The sequence below is a fragment of the Nicotiana attenuata genome, chromosome 3 (genome assembly GCF_001879085.1).
Source record: "Nicotiana attenuata strain UT chromosome 3, NIATTr2, whole genome shotgun sequence".
Classification (NCBI taxonomy): domain Eukaryota; kingdom Viridiplantae; phylum Streptophyta; class Magnoliopsida; order Solanales; family Solanaceae; genus Nicotiana; species Nicotiana attenuata.
In genome coordinates, this window is record NC_031991.1 from 25,537,922 (window position 1) to 25,551,552 (window position 13,631).

General features: G+C 36.6%; 2 protein-coding genes across 3 annotated transcripts in view; both read left to right on the forward strand.

The window, feature by feature from the left end:
• LOC109223423 (GDP-Man:Man(3)GlcNAc(2)-PP-Dol alpha-1,2-mannosyltransferase-like) overlaps positions 1-1,839 on the forward strand; it is a 6,986-nt gene extending 5,147 nt beyond the window's left edge. For both annotated transcript variants that reach the window (XM_019387723.1, XM_019387722.1), the window contains 2 exons: positions 1,346-1,455; positions 1,543-1,839. In XM_019387723.1, coding sequence (XP_019243268.1) covers positions 1,346-1,455; positions 1,543-1,787 — 355 coding nt within the window. In that variant the 3' untranslated portion in view covers positions 1,788-1,839. The remainder of the gene's footprint in view (positions 1-1,345; positions 1,456-1,542) is intronic.
• Positions 2,226-7,847, forward strand: LOC109223424 (protein CHROMATIN REMODELING 25-like). Its single transcript, XM_019387724.1, has 6 exons — positions 2,226-2,951; positions 4,260-4,403; positions 4,473-4,531; positions 5,223-5,397; positions 5,472-5,570; positions 7,168-7,847. Exons 2-6 carry the CDS (start codon positions 4,344-4,346, stop codon positions 7,282-7,284), a joined length of 510 nt encoding a protein of 169 aa, XP_019243269.1. The 5' UTR covers positions 2,226-2,951; positions 4,260-4,343; the 3' UTR covers positions 7,285-7,847.

A 13,631-nucleotide genomic window follows, 5' to 3' on the forward strand; every position in this document is an offset into this window, starting at 1 on the left:
GGAAAAAATTAAGAAAAAAGAGGAAGTGTTTTTTGAAAAAATAAATAAAAATTGCACTCGAAAAAGCTCGTTCTCGCTTACGGAAAGTAGAAACCGAAGCCGAGCAGTTTTGAGTGAATGGATACTCCGAAATAGAATGAGAAAAATTGAATTTGATTAATTCAACTTATAAGACTTTGGAACAATTAGAAAATTACAAAAATGAAACGATTCAGTTTAAACAGCAAAAGGGCGATTAATCAAGTTCGGCAACGGGTTTTCCAACAAGCCTTACGAGGAGCTCTAGGAATGCTTTGACAGTGAAATTCCTCCCCCGGTCCCCTTCATAAAATTCATAAAAAGGGAGAGATTTATTGATATATTTATTGGATTCCATCAGGACTGACGGGGCTCGAACCCGCAGCTTCCGCCTTGACAGGGCATCGGGTGTTCAGGTAATGTAATACACAAAGAGGAAATATATTTATGCATGCGTGTAAATTGCTTACCCCAAAGGATTGGATTAGGGGTGTTCATAAAAACCCAAAAAACCGAACCAAACCGACCAAAAAAACTGATACTTTTTAGGTTTGGTTTGGTTTGGTTTTGTTTTAATTAAAAAAAAACGAACCAAATCGACTATAAAAGAAGCTATTTAAATTTATTATTACACCTGTATATATGTATATTTTTATATAAAGTTTCTAAAATTTTATGGTACATATTAGTCATTTGTATGTCTAGTTCTTTTCTATTATAATAATCTAATTCTTTGCATTTATATTCTAGTTTGATTGGTAGTTTTCTTTTGCTAAGTACAAGAATTTATTTCATGTTAAAAATAATCGATTTTTAATTCAGCACTTAAATTATTCATCACTATTTGATCCAATTATCATCAATATATCTTGGTAAATGATAGATTTCTCAAAGAGCAATTGATTTAATAGTGTTACGTGGTAAATGTAGTCGCCGGAATATGCGTTTGGTAGTGTATGTCTCATATTTAAGAAAAAACCGATAAATAACCGAAAAAACCGAAAAACTGACAAAAGCCAAATCGATAAAAAACCGACTTAATTGGTTTGGTTTGGTTCCAATATTTGAAAAATCGACTTACTTGGTTCGGTTTTTTTTTAGAGAAAAACCGACCCAAACTGAACCATGAACACCCCTAGATTGGATATCTTGGTAGTTCTGTTAGGTATGTGTTTAGACATAGAATGTGAAATGTTTTGGTAGATTTACCATTTCCGTCAATTTAATACATGATTACCATGGTGAAAAATCTTCATTTCCGTCAATTTAATACATGATTACCATGGTGAAAAATCTTCATTTTTGTTTTAAATCTTTGTTGGTGCAGTGATTTGGTCACACTTTTGGGTGGTGCTGTAGCTGGAATCCATTCCATGACAGATGAGCACTTTGGCATAAGTGTAGTTGAATACATGGCTGCTGGCGCGATACCAATTGGTTAGTGTTGTTATGTGGTTTCTCTCTTGTTCTGTATTTGAGTATATGACTTATTTAGTTGACTTCAAGTTTGTCGGTTTCGTTCAGCACATAATTCAGCTGGCCCAAGGATGGATATTGTGTTACCAGAAGATTCGAAGCAGACTGGGTTCCTTGCCCAGAGCGTAGAGGAATATGCTGAAGCCATTATTGAAGTCATTAAGATGCCAGAGAATGAGAGGCTGGAGATAGCTGCTGCTGCGAGGAAGCGAGCCTCCATGTTCTCAGAGCAAAGGTTTTATGAAGATTTTAAGGCTGCTGTGCGACCAATCTTTTGTGATGGTACCAAATGATTACAAAATCTTTGTTTCCATAAATACAAGAGATGAATTTTGTTGCAACATACTTAAACTTTGTCCTATCTTGTCTTTTTCTGGTTTTCCTTTTTCTTTATAAATTTTACTTTAGATTGTATTGATACTTTGTCAGTAACTTAGCCTTGAAGTTACTAATTACAGGAAAAAAGTCTGCCTCTCATTTGGCAGTTAGAATAAAAGAGATGGTCCTCCTTTCTTTAGGTTTTGCTAAAGTAGATAGTCATATATACTGGCACGGCGGGGCGTTACAGATGAAGGGAATAATATTTATGGGTCTAATGTCTGTCTGGTGAAAAAAATTCAATTCTATCTTTAATTCATGTTGAATTTTGTGCAGCTACGTATTTTCTTAGGAGCTGTAAATTTTTCAATCACTTCTGCTGTGATGTTCGTGCATTAAGCATATCCGATAATTCATTTTCATTTTTATTTTTATTTATTGTTGGGAAGGTGGGAAGGAGGGGGGATTTATTTATAAAAAGAAAGAATGATAAGTTTCTGGAAGAATTTGGTCTAACATGTTTTTCTTGGACAGTTTCCTTGGCAATAACTGGAGTTACTGGACAATAATAAAGATGGGCGTTGCCCAAAAAATGGATTATACATACTTCTCATATAGTTTTTCAGTGAATAAATGAAATTAACGGTGGAAATTATATATGTCTGACAAGGAAAAAAGTTTATCATAGTGAATAAATAAAAGCTTCTAACACTTCTAAATTTAATTTTCATTTACATGTAAAATTTTAAGTTTAATATCTTAATTTCCATATGCACTTCTAGAAATGACTTTCTTTTCTGAGACCAAAAATAAAAAAGGAAAACAGTAGCTTATGTATTTGTTGGTTGGTTTTATATTTATGAGAAACAGTAAGATCATAGAAATTCAGATCCCATTAGGAAAAATATATTGGAGGAAAATATCGGGGCCCCCATGTGCACCATTCATTTTGCAATTGAAGAAGAAGCAGTGTTCCAAGTGCACCAGTGCTGATTACACTGTTCCTCAGCGACCGTTAGTTTCTGCAGTCTTCACTGTCCAGCACTTTTAATGGTAGGGTCTTCAACTCCTCATTTGAGGAACCAGAATAAGGGAGGAAACAGTAGCTGTTTCCAAGTCTTTGGGGACTTTCAGCAACAGTATGTTTCTTTCTTTCCCTCTCTTTTCTTGTATAACCAATTCTTGCTTTACACTTTTAATATCCCATTGTTGATATAATTCTAGACATGGTAGAAATTTACATGCTGCTATACACCAAAAGATTGCTCAATTTTGTCCTCCGTGAGGCATTGTGGTCTAAACTGGTAGTTTACTACTCTCTCTCTCACACACACACAAATAAATACAATGGAGCTCCGACTGGATACTCTTTACACATTGAAAATGTGTAGAGGAAAGCCCAAACTTTAGTTCATCTCCCACTTATCTCTAGTTCTAGATTTGTGGCAAGCACTCAATTTCTCTTGGATCGCAGATAAAAGGGGTTGTAGTTGGACGGGCTTAATTTTGAAGCGCTCTTCAATTCCTTCCACTCCTGTCATAGGAAGTAAATTGCCACCGGAAGAGTACCTCAGGATACAGTTGCGCAGTTCTCTCCGTTTTGTACTCGAATCAACCAATTGAGTTCTCCGGCCAAAGGCAAATATCTCTATGTACTAGCCTCTGTTGTAAGAGATGCTACTAGATGGGTACATTTTCAGGGTGTTTGATACACAAACAACTTTCAGTGTCCACAATTTTCAACTTTTGAGTAATGCTTAAGTCTATCTAGAATAGCAAACCAAAGAATGAATCCATCCTTGAAATACGTAATGCGAAACAAAGCACTGTAGTCCAAGTGAGTGAGTATATATATATGTATATATATATATATATATATATATATATATATATATATATATATATATATATATATATATATATATATATATGGATCGAGTTGCACGCCACAACGAGCCTTATGGCTATATATATGTGGATCGGGTTGCACGCTGCAACAAGCCCTATGGCTATATATATGTGGATCGGGTTGCACGCCGTAACAAGCCCTAATGGCTATATGTATGTGGATTTGGTTGCACGCCGCAACAAGCCTTATGGCTATATACAGTGCTGAGTGATTGAGTGTGGCGAGCGAGGACTGAGACGGGCAGATTGAGCGCTCTGAGAGTGTGAGTACTTGGGATTTCACTGTGTTGCATCACATACGGTATTCACCTTGGCATGTAGATATAGAGATGTCATACTCTTCTTATCAGTCACACTCGGCCTATTTTATCCGTGCTGAACTTAACTGTTGAACCTAGAAGCATGTCTACTTTTCTGTATTGTTAAACTCTGTATTTTTACTATATTGTTTGAGCTCGTCACTGCTTTCAGACCACAGGTTAGACTTGTTACTTATTGAGTTGGTTGTACTCACGCTACACCCTGCACTTCGTGTGCAGATCCAGGTTTTTCCGGGCACGGAGGTTTGCTCTCCTTCTCCATTGAAGAAGCATTATATTTGCTTGCAGGTGTACCAGCGTCAGATGTCAAAGGAGGGTCTTCAGAAAGTTATTCAACAGGAACAAATAGATTCTGATATCCAGGTACTGCTTTGGAGTCTCTTATCTTTTCTTACTCTTCTGCTGAAATGTGGTACCAATACGTGATTGCAGGGAAACTTTCTCTCGGCAGAAGACCTGCGGGACCTGTTCACATTTCATGATAGTGTGAGGTATGTTCCCGTGCGAAATTGCATTAGCTAGTGCATTAGAAGTCTCCAATACCTGCATGGCTCAAGTATTTTTATCAGTTGTTACAGTGAAGTTGGGCATTCCATAGCGTGGAAGTGTAGAGGACTCCAACCCCCCCCCCCCTCTTCTGCTTTAGCATCTGAGACATACCAAAAGGCGTATGTAATGGGATTCAAAGGTAGATCGCGGATTTAAAGGCAGTGGGTACAACTCTTTGCACGTGTGTGTGTGTGTGTATGTATACACATCATAATTATTTAGTTTGAGTTTGCGGCAGTATGTGCAACTACTGCTTATATGCAGGATCTGTCTCTGAGAATTACACACTATCACCCGATTTCGTGTTCTGTATCTTCAAATGAGGAAAAAACATCAGAACACATTGAAGTATGGTTAAGAATTCATCTTTTTCTCTGATCTGTTTCCTTTAGATAAGAAGAAAGATTGTCCACTATATCGGTGGGGTTAACTTTATAGGAGAAATTACTTATGGCAGCTCAACATTGTGTAGTTCTCATGTTCCTTCATGTTGGAGCGATGATTATTTAAGTAGATTCAGACATTTTATTATGACCGATTGTAATCTCATCTTTACGCTCTTCTGTAACTTCATATCTCGTATAACCAAATGCATATTGTCTTTCATATTTATTTCAACTGCTGTCAATACAGGTCTGAGATTCATGAAAAAATGAGCTGCAACCGCTGCCAACCAGATGCAGTGATGCCAGATGACAACCCAATAGCTGATTTCAACACTCAGGGTCTTCAGCCCGACCAAGAGGATATTGGGGGATTTGCAGGTGTAGCTGGTTGTCTGCATACATTACGAAGCTCGGAGAAACAGGTTGGTTTATATTTCTGTAGCCCTAGTTTCAGTTCTGTAATTTGGTTCTCATGCTAACAAACATCCTTTTCCAGATTGGAGCTCCAAAGGAAGAGGACACAGCCAGTTGGGGTCATCATCTTTCCCCAAAATCTGTGCCAGATGTAATTTTCCAGTCTGCAGCAGGAGACGAGGTAAGCAGAGAGGTCAAATTGCTATTACATTGAACTCAGACCACAACCTCCTCTCCTCCCACGCCCTGTAACAACAAACCCAGTGTATTCCCACAAGTGGGGTCTGGGGAGGGTGGGATGTACGCAACCTTACCTCTACCCTGGAAAGGCAGAGAGGCTTGTTTCCAATAGACCCTCGGCTGGAAAAAAAAAGAGAAGGAGCACAACGACAAGTAGGAACAACTCAAGATAATAAGAAAACTGAGTCAAAGAAAGCAATCAAACAATAGGTAGTAATAGCAATTTGAGAATAAAACGAACACAAAATATTAAGAACGCTGACGCAAAGATAGCAATCAAACAGTGGGTAGCAATATCAATCTAAGAATAAAACAAAAGCATACAAACACTAATGCTACCGGACGAAGAAAGAAAAAGAGACACGCTCGAGTAACTACTAACCTTCTATCACAATCCTCGACCTCCACATCCTCCTATCAAGGGGTCATGTCCTCAGTAAGCTCCAAATGCACTATGTTCTGCCTCATCACGTCTCCTCAATACTTCTTTGGCTTATCTCTACCCCTCCCCGTACCCACCAAGGGCAACCTCTCACACCTCCTAATTGGGGCATCTATATTTCTCCTCTTAACATGCCCCAACCACCTCAGCCTCGCCTTCCGCATCTTATCCTCCACGGGAGCAACTCCCACCTTATCTTGAATGACTTCATTCCTAATCTTATGTAACCTAGTGTGCCCACACATCCATCTCAACATCCTCATTTCAGCAGCTTTCAACTTCTGGACATGGGAGTTTTGACTGGCCAACACTCTGCCACATACAACATAGACGGTCTAACCACCACTTTGTAGAACTTACCTTTAATAAGTTATGGGTAACAAAAAAGTAAATGAAGAAATAAAAAAGGAATGAATAGAGAGTCAAACTTTTGAGTTCTATTTAATGTACTAAAAGATCTTCAAAAATCTACTCACGTGGCATACTCCAATAAATGTTGAGACAGATTATTATGACCAATGGAGTATGGGCAAATCTAGTATTGGTTTATGGATGAATACCAAACAAAACCGTAAAAGTACCGCTTGAATTTTACAAGTTGTTTAAACTTTGGAACCAAAATTAAGACGGTGTACAGGGTTAAGGAGTGAAGTAACATTTTAAATTCTAGTCTCTGTGTGTGTATTAAAATCTATATTTCTGATTAAATTATGGTTTAAAGTATAGTTTTAGCTTCAAATAATTTTAAATGTCTCGCAAAACTCATTAAATCATTTGGTCTTACACTACAGATACAGTTTATTACGGTCCAATTTACAACATGAACTACACGTTTCTAGGAATTCTACTACTACAAAATTTTGTGAATTGCATGTCTAGGAGATCCTGTAGCTTGTACTGAGTAGAAACTTTTTGGGCCTGCTTTTCCGTACTCCAAAGTTTTAAGCTAAGAACAATGTGAAAGTTCGTTGTAGGATACTTACTAATGTTACATAATGAAGCCAAAAAAGGAGACGAAGTTAACCCTTCATGTCCCTCGGGGTCTTATTTAATGCTCTTATCTGAAATTGGAATACTCATTTTGTAATATTTGCAGGTTTCTTTTGTTTTCTCTTGCCAAGTGGATGGGAAGCTTGTGCCTGTTGAATCAACACTAAAACCAAAACAGGAGGTGGAAAATAGAGAATTGTCTCATTTCAAAGAAAAACTTTGAAAAAGTGTAATTTTTCATCTCCACGACGAGCACCATCATTACCAACATTGTCATCAAGCAAGCAATCCAGCGAGAAGGAAAATTCAATTCAGAAACTGAATTTGATATCGCAAGCTCAAGCGCTGTCAACATCAGCTCCTAATGAAATTTCTCTGAGTACATTACCTGCATTTTTCAAACCTTTGCAAAAGCCAAGCAAGTTAAATAGACCTTTAGAGGATACTAAAATAAACTTGAAGAACAACTCTTTTGCGAGGATAATTTTCCCAGAAAGAGATTATCTCCCGATTACATAGATGATGATGATTTTGCCTAGATTTTTGTTCCTTTGCATTGTTTCCTTCATATGTTTCACTTTACCTGGCTACAATTTAACAATTTCCGGAGCTATCAAACCAGTCCTATATGTTTCAATTATACCGGGTTCTCAGTAATGAACCTAAGTAGCTTTTTGTAGAGGCATTTGATTGGTGAAATATTTACACTGAAGGCATGGCAAAAAATTTGATGGTATGGACCATTCTTCTGGCTTCAATTAAGGAACATTCACATTAGTTGATTCTTATGTTTTGCAGATATTTCTTATTTTCTCCCATTGTGGCATGCTGGAAGTAGACTTCTTGATATGTAGGTTTTATCTTCATATATATACAATGGACAGACCAAAGTTGAACTTCTATTTGGTTTTTAATCGTATTTGTCCATTTTGATGGTTTGGCCCATTCTTCTGGCCTCAATTCAGGGAACATTGCCAATAAGGATTGGCATTAGTCAATTATTATCTTCTGCAGATATTTCTTGTTATCTCCCATTGTGGGATGTCGGAAAGAGACTTTTTGATATGCTCTCAGTAATTGATTTCACCACTTTCTTGATGAGGTTTGTCCATTCGAGTCTTTCAAATAAAATAGGTGAGCATTGACAGTACATCTCTTCCCTACCCCCCCCCCCCCAACAAAAGTAGATACTCCCTCCCTTTCAATTTATGATAACCCATTTGACTGGGCACGGCGTTTAAGAAAAGAGAGAAGATTTTTGAACTTGTGGTGTAAAATGAGGCGCACATATTTTGTGCGGCTATAAATTATTGCATAAAAGGTAAATTATTTTCAAATAAGGAAATTGGTCATTCTTTTTGGCACGGACTAAAAAGGAATTATATTCACATAAATTGAAACGGAGGGAGTATTATATTATTGCAACGAACAAACAAATTGGGCAAAGGTGCCCATAGCATCATGTGCAATCCAACTAGGGTAATAGTGCTCCCAAGATACTTCTTTCAAAAAAGTAATAGAAAACATAGCTAGTTGTGTGCTAGTAATTTTGATTTCTAGTAATATAAACAAAGTCTACATTATTAAACAAAGTCGATAACTTGCACGTATTCACAAGCTACTTCTATCTCCCATGAGGTAGTGACTTTTTTTTTTGGATCATATCATTAATACTATTTGCTTTTGATAAAAGCTGCACTTTGTTTCAACCATTTCTGGTTGCACTTTCAATAGCCATTCTTATAGCAAGCACTTTAGTAGTCATAACTTTTCCCAGAAACTGAATTGCGACCCAACGGCATGAACCAGTTTTCCAAGGCTATCCAAAGCCGCAACACAAACCATCATACTTTTGGATCATATTTATCCTCCATCCCTTACGTAGTTTGGTCTTAAAAAGACACCTTGCTTACCCTGATTGGATAAAATAGACTTGCTCCAGTTTAATCAAACCCACGCGGCCCATCTATTTCTCCCAAATCAAATTGAAGCACACACAATATATTTCTCTTTAAATCTCCCTGAAGACCCAAACAAATATAAATGATTAATTGGAGTGATATGTTTCACATCTAATATATTTGATATTGCTTAAACTTTAAAGTTTTCCTAAACTAAATGTAGATAGCTTTTCCCTAAAAAGAGCTACGATTCAGATATTTAAGTATACATATATTTATGTTCAAGCTTTCTGCATGTTAGAAATATCTAGTTTAGCTAACTTTATTTGTGAAGGTAAGCCCTTAATTAAGTAGTGCATCTTTCTATAGCTTGCGCACGGGGCATTTTGAAAATTTTAGTCGCCATTGACACAACCACAGTGTACAAGGCGATGTGCACATGGGATCACATGATAGATAGAATCTTGTAGCCTATGGGGAACAAGAGTACTAACACAAGAGTTACCCAGGGTTTAGGAGTGGGTTCTCTAGCTGCCTTGTATTGACTGCCTGTGTTATGATCTTTCTTTCTTTGGGCGCGGTATTGATTTATTATTTTTGTTTCATGATATAAATGTATATTATTGCAATAATAGAAAAAACAGTGTTTCATTTTATTTGAACACAATCCAGATCTCATGCATCCCAGGGCGATTTGTTACAATTATTCAACTACATCCGCCACCCCCAAATAAGAAAATTTCTTTGTTATTCAATTGATAAATATCACTGTTTAGAGGGTTTTAAAAGTTACATTAATGATATACATAGAAGATTTTCAATCTTTGATTATTTTATAATGGAGTGTTGTCCAGCATATTTTTCTAATTGGAAACGCAATCAAAAGACAGAATATTATGTACTTTTGCGGGTGATATTTACCAAAAGTTTAAGATGTAAAAATAGGGGGCTTGTGTTTTTTTTTTTGGACGGATTAGGATAAATGAGGGAGACTTGCCAATCAGCGCCAACCGCGTGTCTAGGCCGAGGAAGTTGTTAGTACGGTTCGAGTGGGTTTTAATCGAAATAGGCAGATCTTTTTTTTATCCAAACATGACTAGCCATGTATCTTATTTAAGATAGGAAAAGCTATTTAATAGGCATGAGGCAAATATGATCCAAAAGTATGACGTGTTATTATACTGTGTTCAAAATACAGAATCAAAAACATAAACTATAAAATAATATGAACAAAATAATCCATCAAAATAGAAACGTGAAATTATTCCGTGCCAACAAATTTCTTGTGTGTCATTAAAGAATTTAATCTTCTTACTATTGCCCAAGGTATTTGGACTAATTCCTTCAAGAATAGAACGAAAAACTATTCTATAATAGTGACAATGCAAATTACAGAACTTCGACAAACTCAAATGGCGTATAAAATCACATACTAGACACTTACATTTTGTTTTTAAAAATAATTCACAAATACATAAATGAGAAGGGAGATTTTTCACATTTTTGGTGGTGAAAAATGAGGCCAAACCTTTAAATTTATAGCCAACAAGTTGGAGTTGAAAGGATATGAAGATACTGTCACGACCAAAAACTCTACCAAAGGTCGTGATGGCATCTAATCTCCAAGACTAGGTAAACCAATCACACAATAATATAAAAATAGCGAAACAAGATATAACAAGTCCGAATTTAACATAATCAGCGGAATAAAAATCCAACAAATCCAATATAGAGGTACATAAGTCAAACTTCCAAAATCAGGTAGTATAGATTCATGAGCTCTAAACTGAATACATAACGAGTCTCAACAGTATAATATTGTTTGAAAGTAATACAACAGTATGAAATAAGAAAAGGGGACTCCAAGGGTCTGCGGCATCCATGCAACACTACCTTGAATCCTCTCGAACAATCAAAGCTCACTCCCGAGATCTGCTGCTACCAATACCCGAATCTGCATAAAATATGCAGAAGTGTAATATGAGTATGGGACATAATGTACTCAGTAAGTATCAACACTAACCTTAGTGAAATCGTGACGAGGTTCAAATCATGTGACACTTACTAGTCAAAAACCTTGCAATGTATAAAATAACTGGCAACAAGATTATAATGAGATGAAGTACCATCAACTCAACAAAACAAAAGTTATCAGCTCATCACAAGTAGATCAATTTTTGACAAAAGAATTATCAGTCAATAATAGAGGCATATAGTAACATGTTAAAGGCAACGTAAAATCATGTAAAATGCATGACAAAGTATAAAGAATTCACTTGCATGATCAAGAATGCCACCTTTATACTCCTGAAATGATCCAAACAGTCATTTTGCATATTTTAGCCTCGTTCCCCTATTTGACATTCTCCGTATCTATATTTGATATTTGGTGATTTTCGGGGATGATTGGGATTTGTTTCGGGAAGATTTTGGAGTAAATTGAGACACAAAGTCTCATTTTGGAAGCTTAAGTTGTAAAAGTTGACTAAGGTTTGACTTTTGTGTAAACGACCTCAGATTCATATTTGATGGTTCCGGTAGGTTCTTATAGTGATTTTGGACTTAGGCGTATGCCCGGAATTGGATTTGGAGGTTCCTATATTGATTTGGCTCTAAATATCAAAAGTTAGAAAGCTGAAGGTTTGAAAAGTAGTTTGCCCGAAATTGTCTAGCTGGCTGAACAACTTTGTCGGTTCTTGTGCCCACCTAGCGATGGTTAATTTTTCATGGACCCAATCTCATATTGAGAAGTTGTGGGGAATACCAGCTCGAATTAGGCGCGTGTATTCTTAACGCTTTTAGTGTTAATATAACCCTTGTTCCTTTTCCTGACGCCTAAAGTTTTTATGTTTTCCCTCTTTACTGTAGATTTGATTAAATTAATAAGTTGTGGTTAATAATTTTATTATTGTGTTGTTCTTCATTTTTGCATTAATGAAGTATGTGACGAAAGTAGGACTGAGTGTAACTTTCAGACAAATTTCTCCTCTCAATCCTTATTTGGACTTTCATGACTCGTGATTTTGTTGAAAATTGAGGGAAATGACATTACTGTATTCCTTTTTTAGAAGGTCTTATCAATTCTTCTGTTGAGTCCGGGATGGATGGTAGGCAATTGCATATTTGCATGGCAAATATAAACAAAAAACTTGACACTGCTCTTGACAGGCACCTCCGCTGGAAAAGTCAATGAAGTCTCTGAAGATAGTATTTGTGGCTCAGTTCCATCCAGAGAAGGTAGGCATTTTTGTGTGGTCCTTGTAGAAATCAAGGTATCCATACTTTTGCAAGTGTTTCAAGGTTAAACCACCTCTGTAAAGACAACCAACCACTTCCACTCCAAATCAACATCTAAAAATCAAAATTTAAAATGTTAGTGCTTCATATAATAAAAAGTGGTTGAGGAGGTGATGGATGATGAAAGAGGAAATAGCAGAGAAAGAAATAAAAGAATAGTGAAAGAAAAATGAAGGGAGGTACTGGGGAGAAGGTGTTGTGAAGCGTGGAGATAAGAAAATGGGTGAATAGTTCTCTTGCATGGCGAAGAAAACAAGAAGAGAGAAAAAAAAAGAAAAGGAAAATAAAAATTGAAAACAATAATTAAATAATGGTCAAATACGTTATTTTGGGCTTCTTACACGCCTGATTTTCGTGCTAACACGACAGATGCCACGTGGGTTCAAAAGGGGTTATTTGTTTCACTTTAAACAAATATAAGGGAGTCATAGGACCCCTACAAAATAGAAGGGTGTATCTGGTAAAGTGGGACAATCCCAAGGGGGTAATTATATATTATCCCTAAAATTAAAATGATAAACTGTGATGTTTTTATCCCAAAATAATCACAAATTTCCTAAAATGGAAAACTACAACGGCTACAACTACTTGAACTTCAAAAATTGACCTACAAATATGATTCCCGTCTATTTATAGTGGTCCAAAATTCACTGACAAAAATGACCCTCGGGAGGTTCTGCGGGCGCACAATGCTTGATTCTGCAGCCGCACATTTTGGTCTGCGGCCGCACAATTCTTGTGCGATCCGCACTTCAGGCAAGGCTTCAATCTTGGTCATTTGCACACTCTCTGAACTTTTTGAATTCTTGTCAGTGTGGATTATGTTCTGCGGCCGCACAATTCATGTGCGGTCCGCACTTTTGCTTAAAGTACTGCCGGGCTACTTCACCATTTCTGCGACCGCGGAGGAAATTCTGCGCTCCAAACTTGCTTCTGTGGCCGCAGAAATACCTCTGCGGGCCGCACTTCTTGTGTGCTGCGCCCCTTCTTTCCTTGTGAGTCGAAACACTCCTTTTTGATTTGACTTTTTCATAAGAGCCCAAATTTCCAATATTCCTGCAATTTGCACACTTTCATTAGTTTTGAAAACATAAATCAATACTTTCAGACTAAAACAAAAGTAAAAAGATACTAATAAGTGGTCAAAATCAAACTTATCTCATTGGAACCAACTTTTGACTTCTTTTTCTTTCTTTCACGGAGAAGAGATCAAAGTATGGGATACTTGTGTAATAGTAATAAGTATTAAATATATAAATAAAGTTTACTCTAAATATTTTGGAATTGGCAGAAAGAAAAGAATCATGGTTTCTTTTGGAATTGGCAGAAAATTTAAAGTTTTTTTACAATAAGTATTAAATGGCAGGTTTGA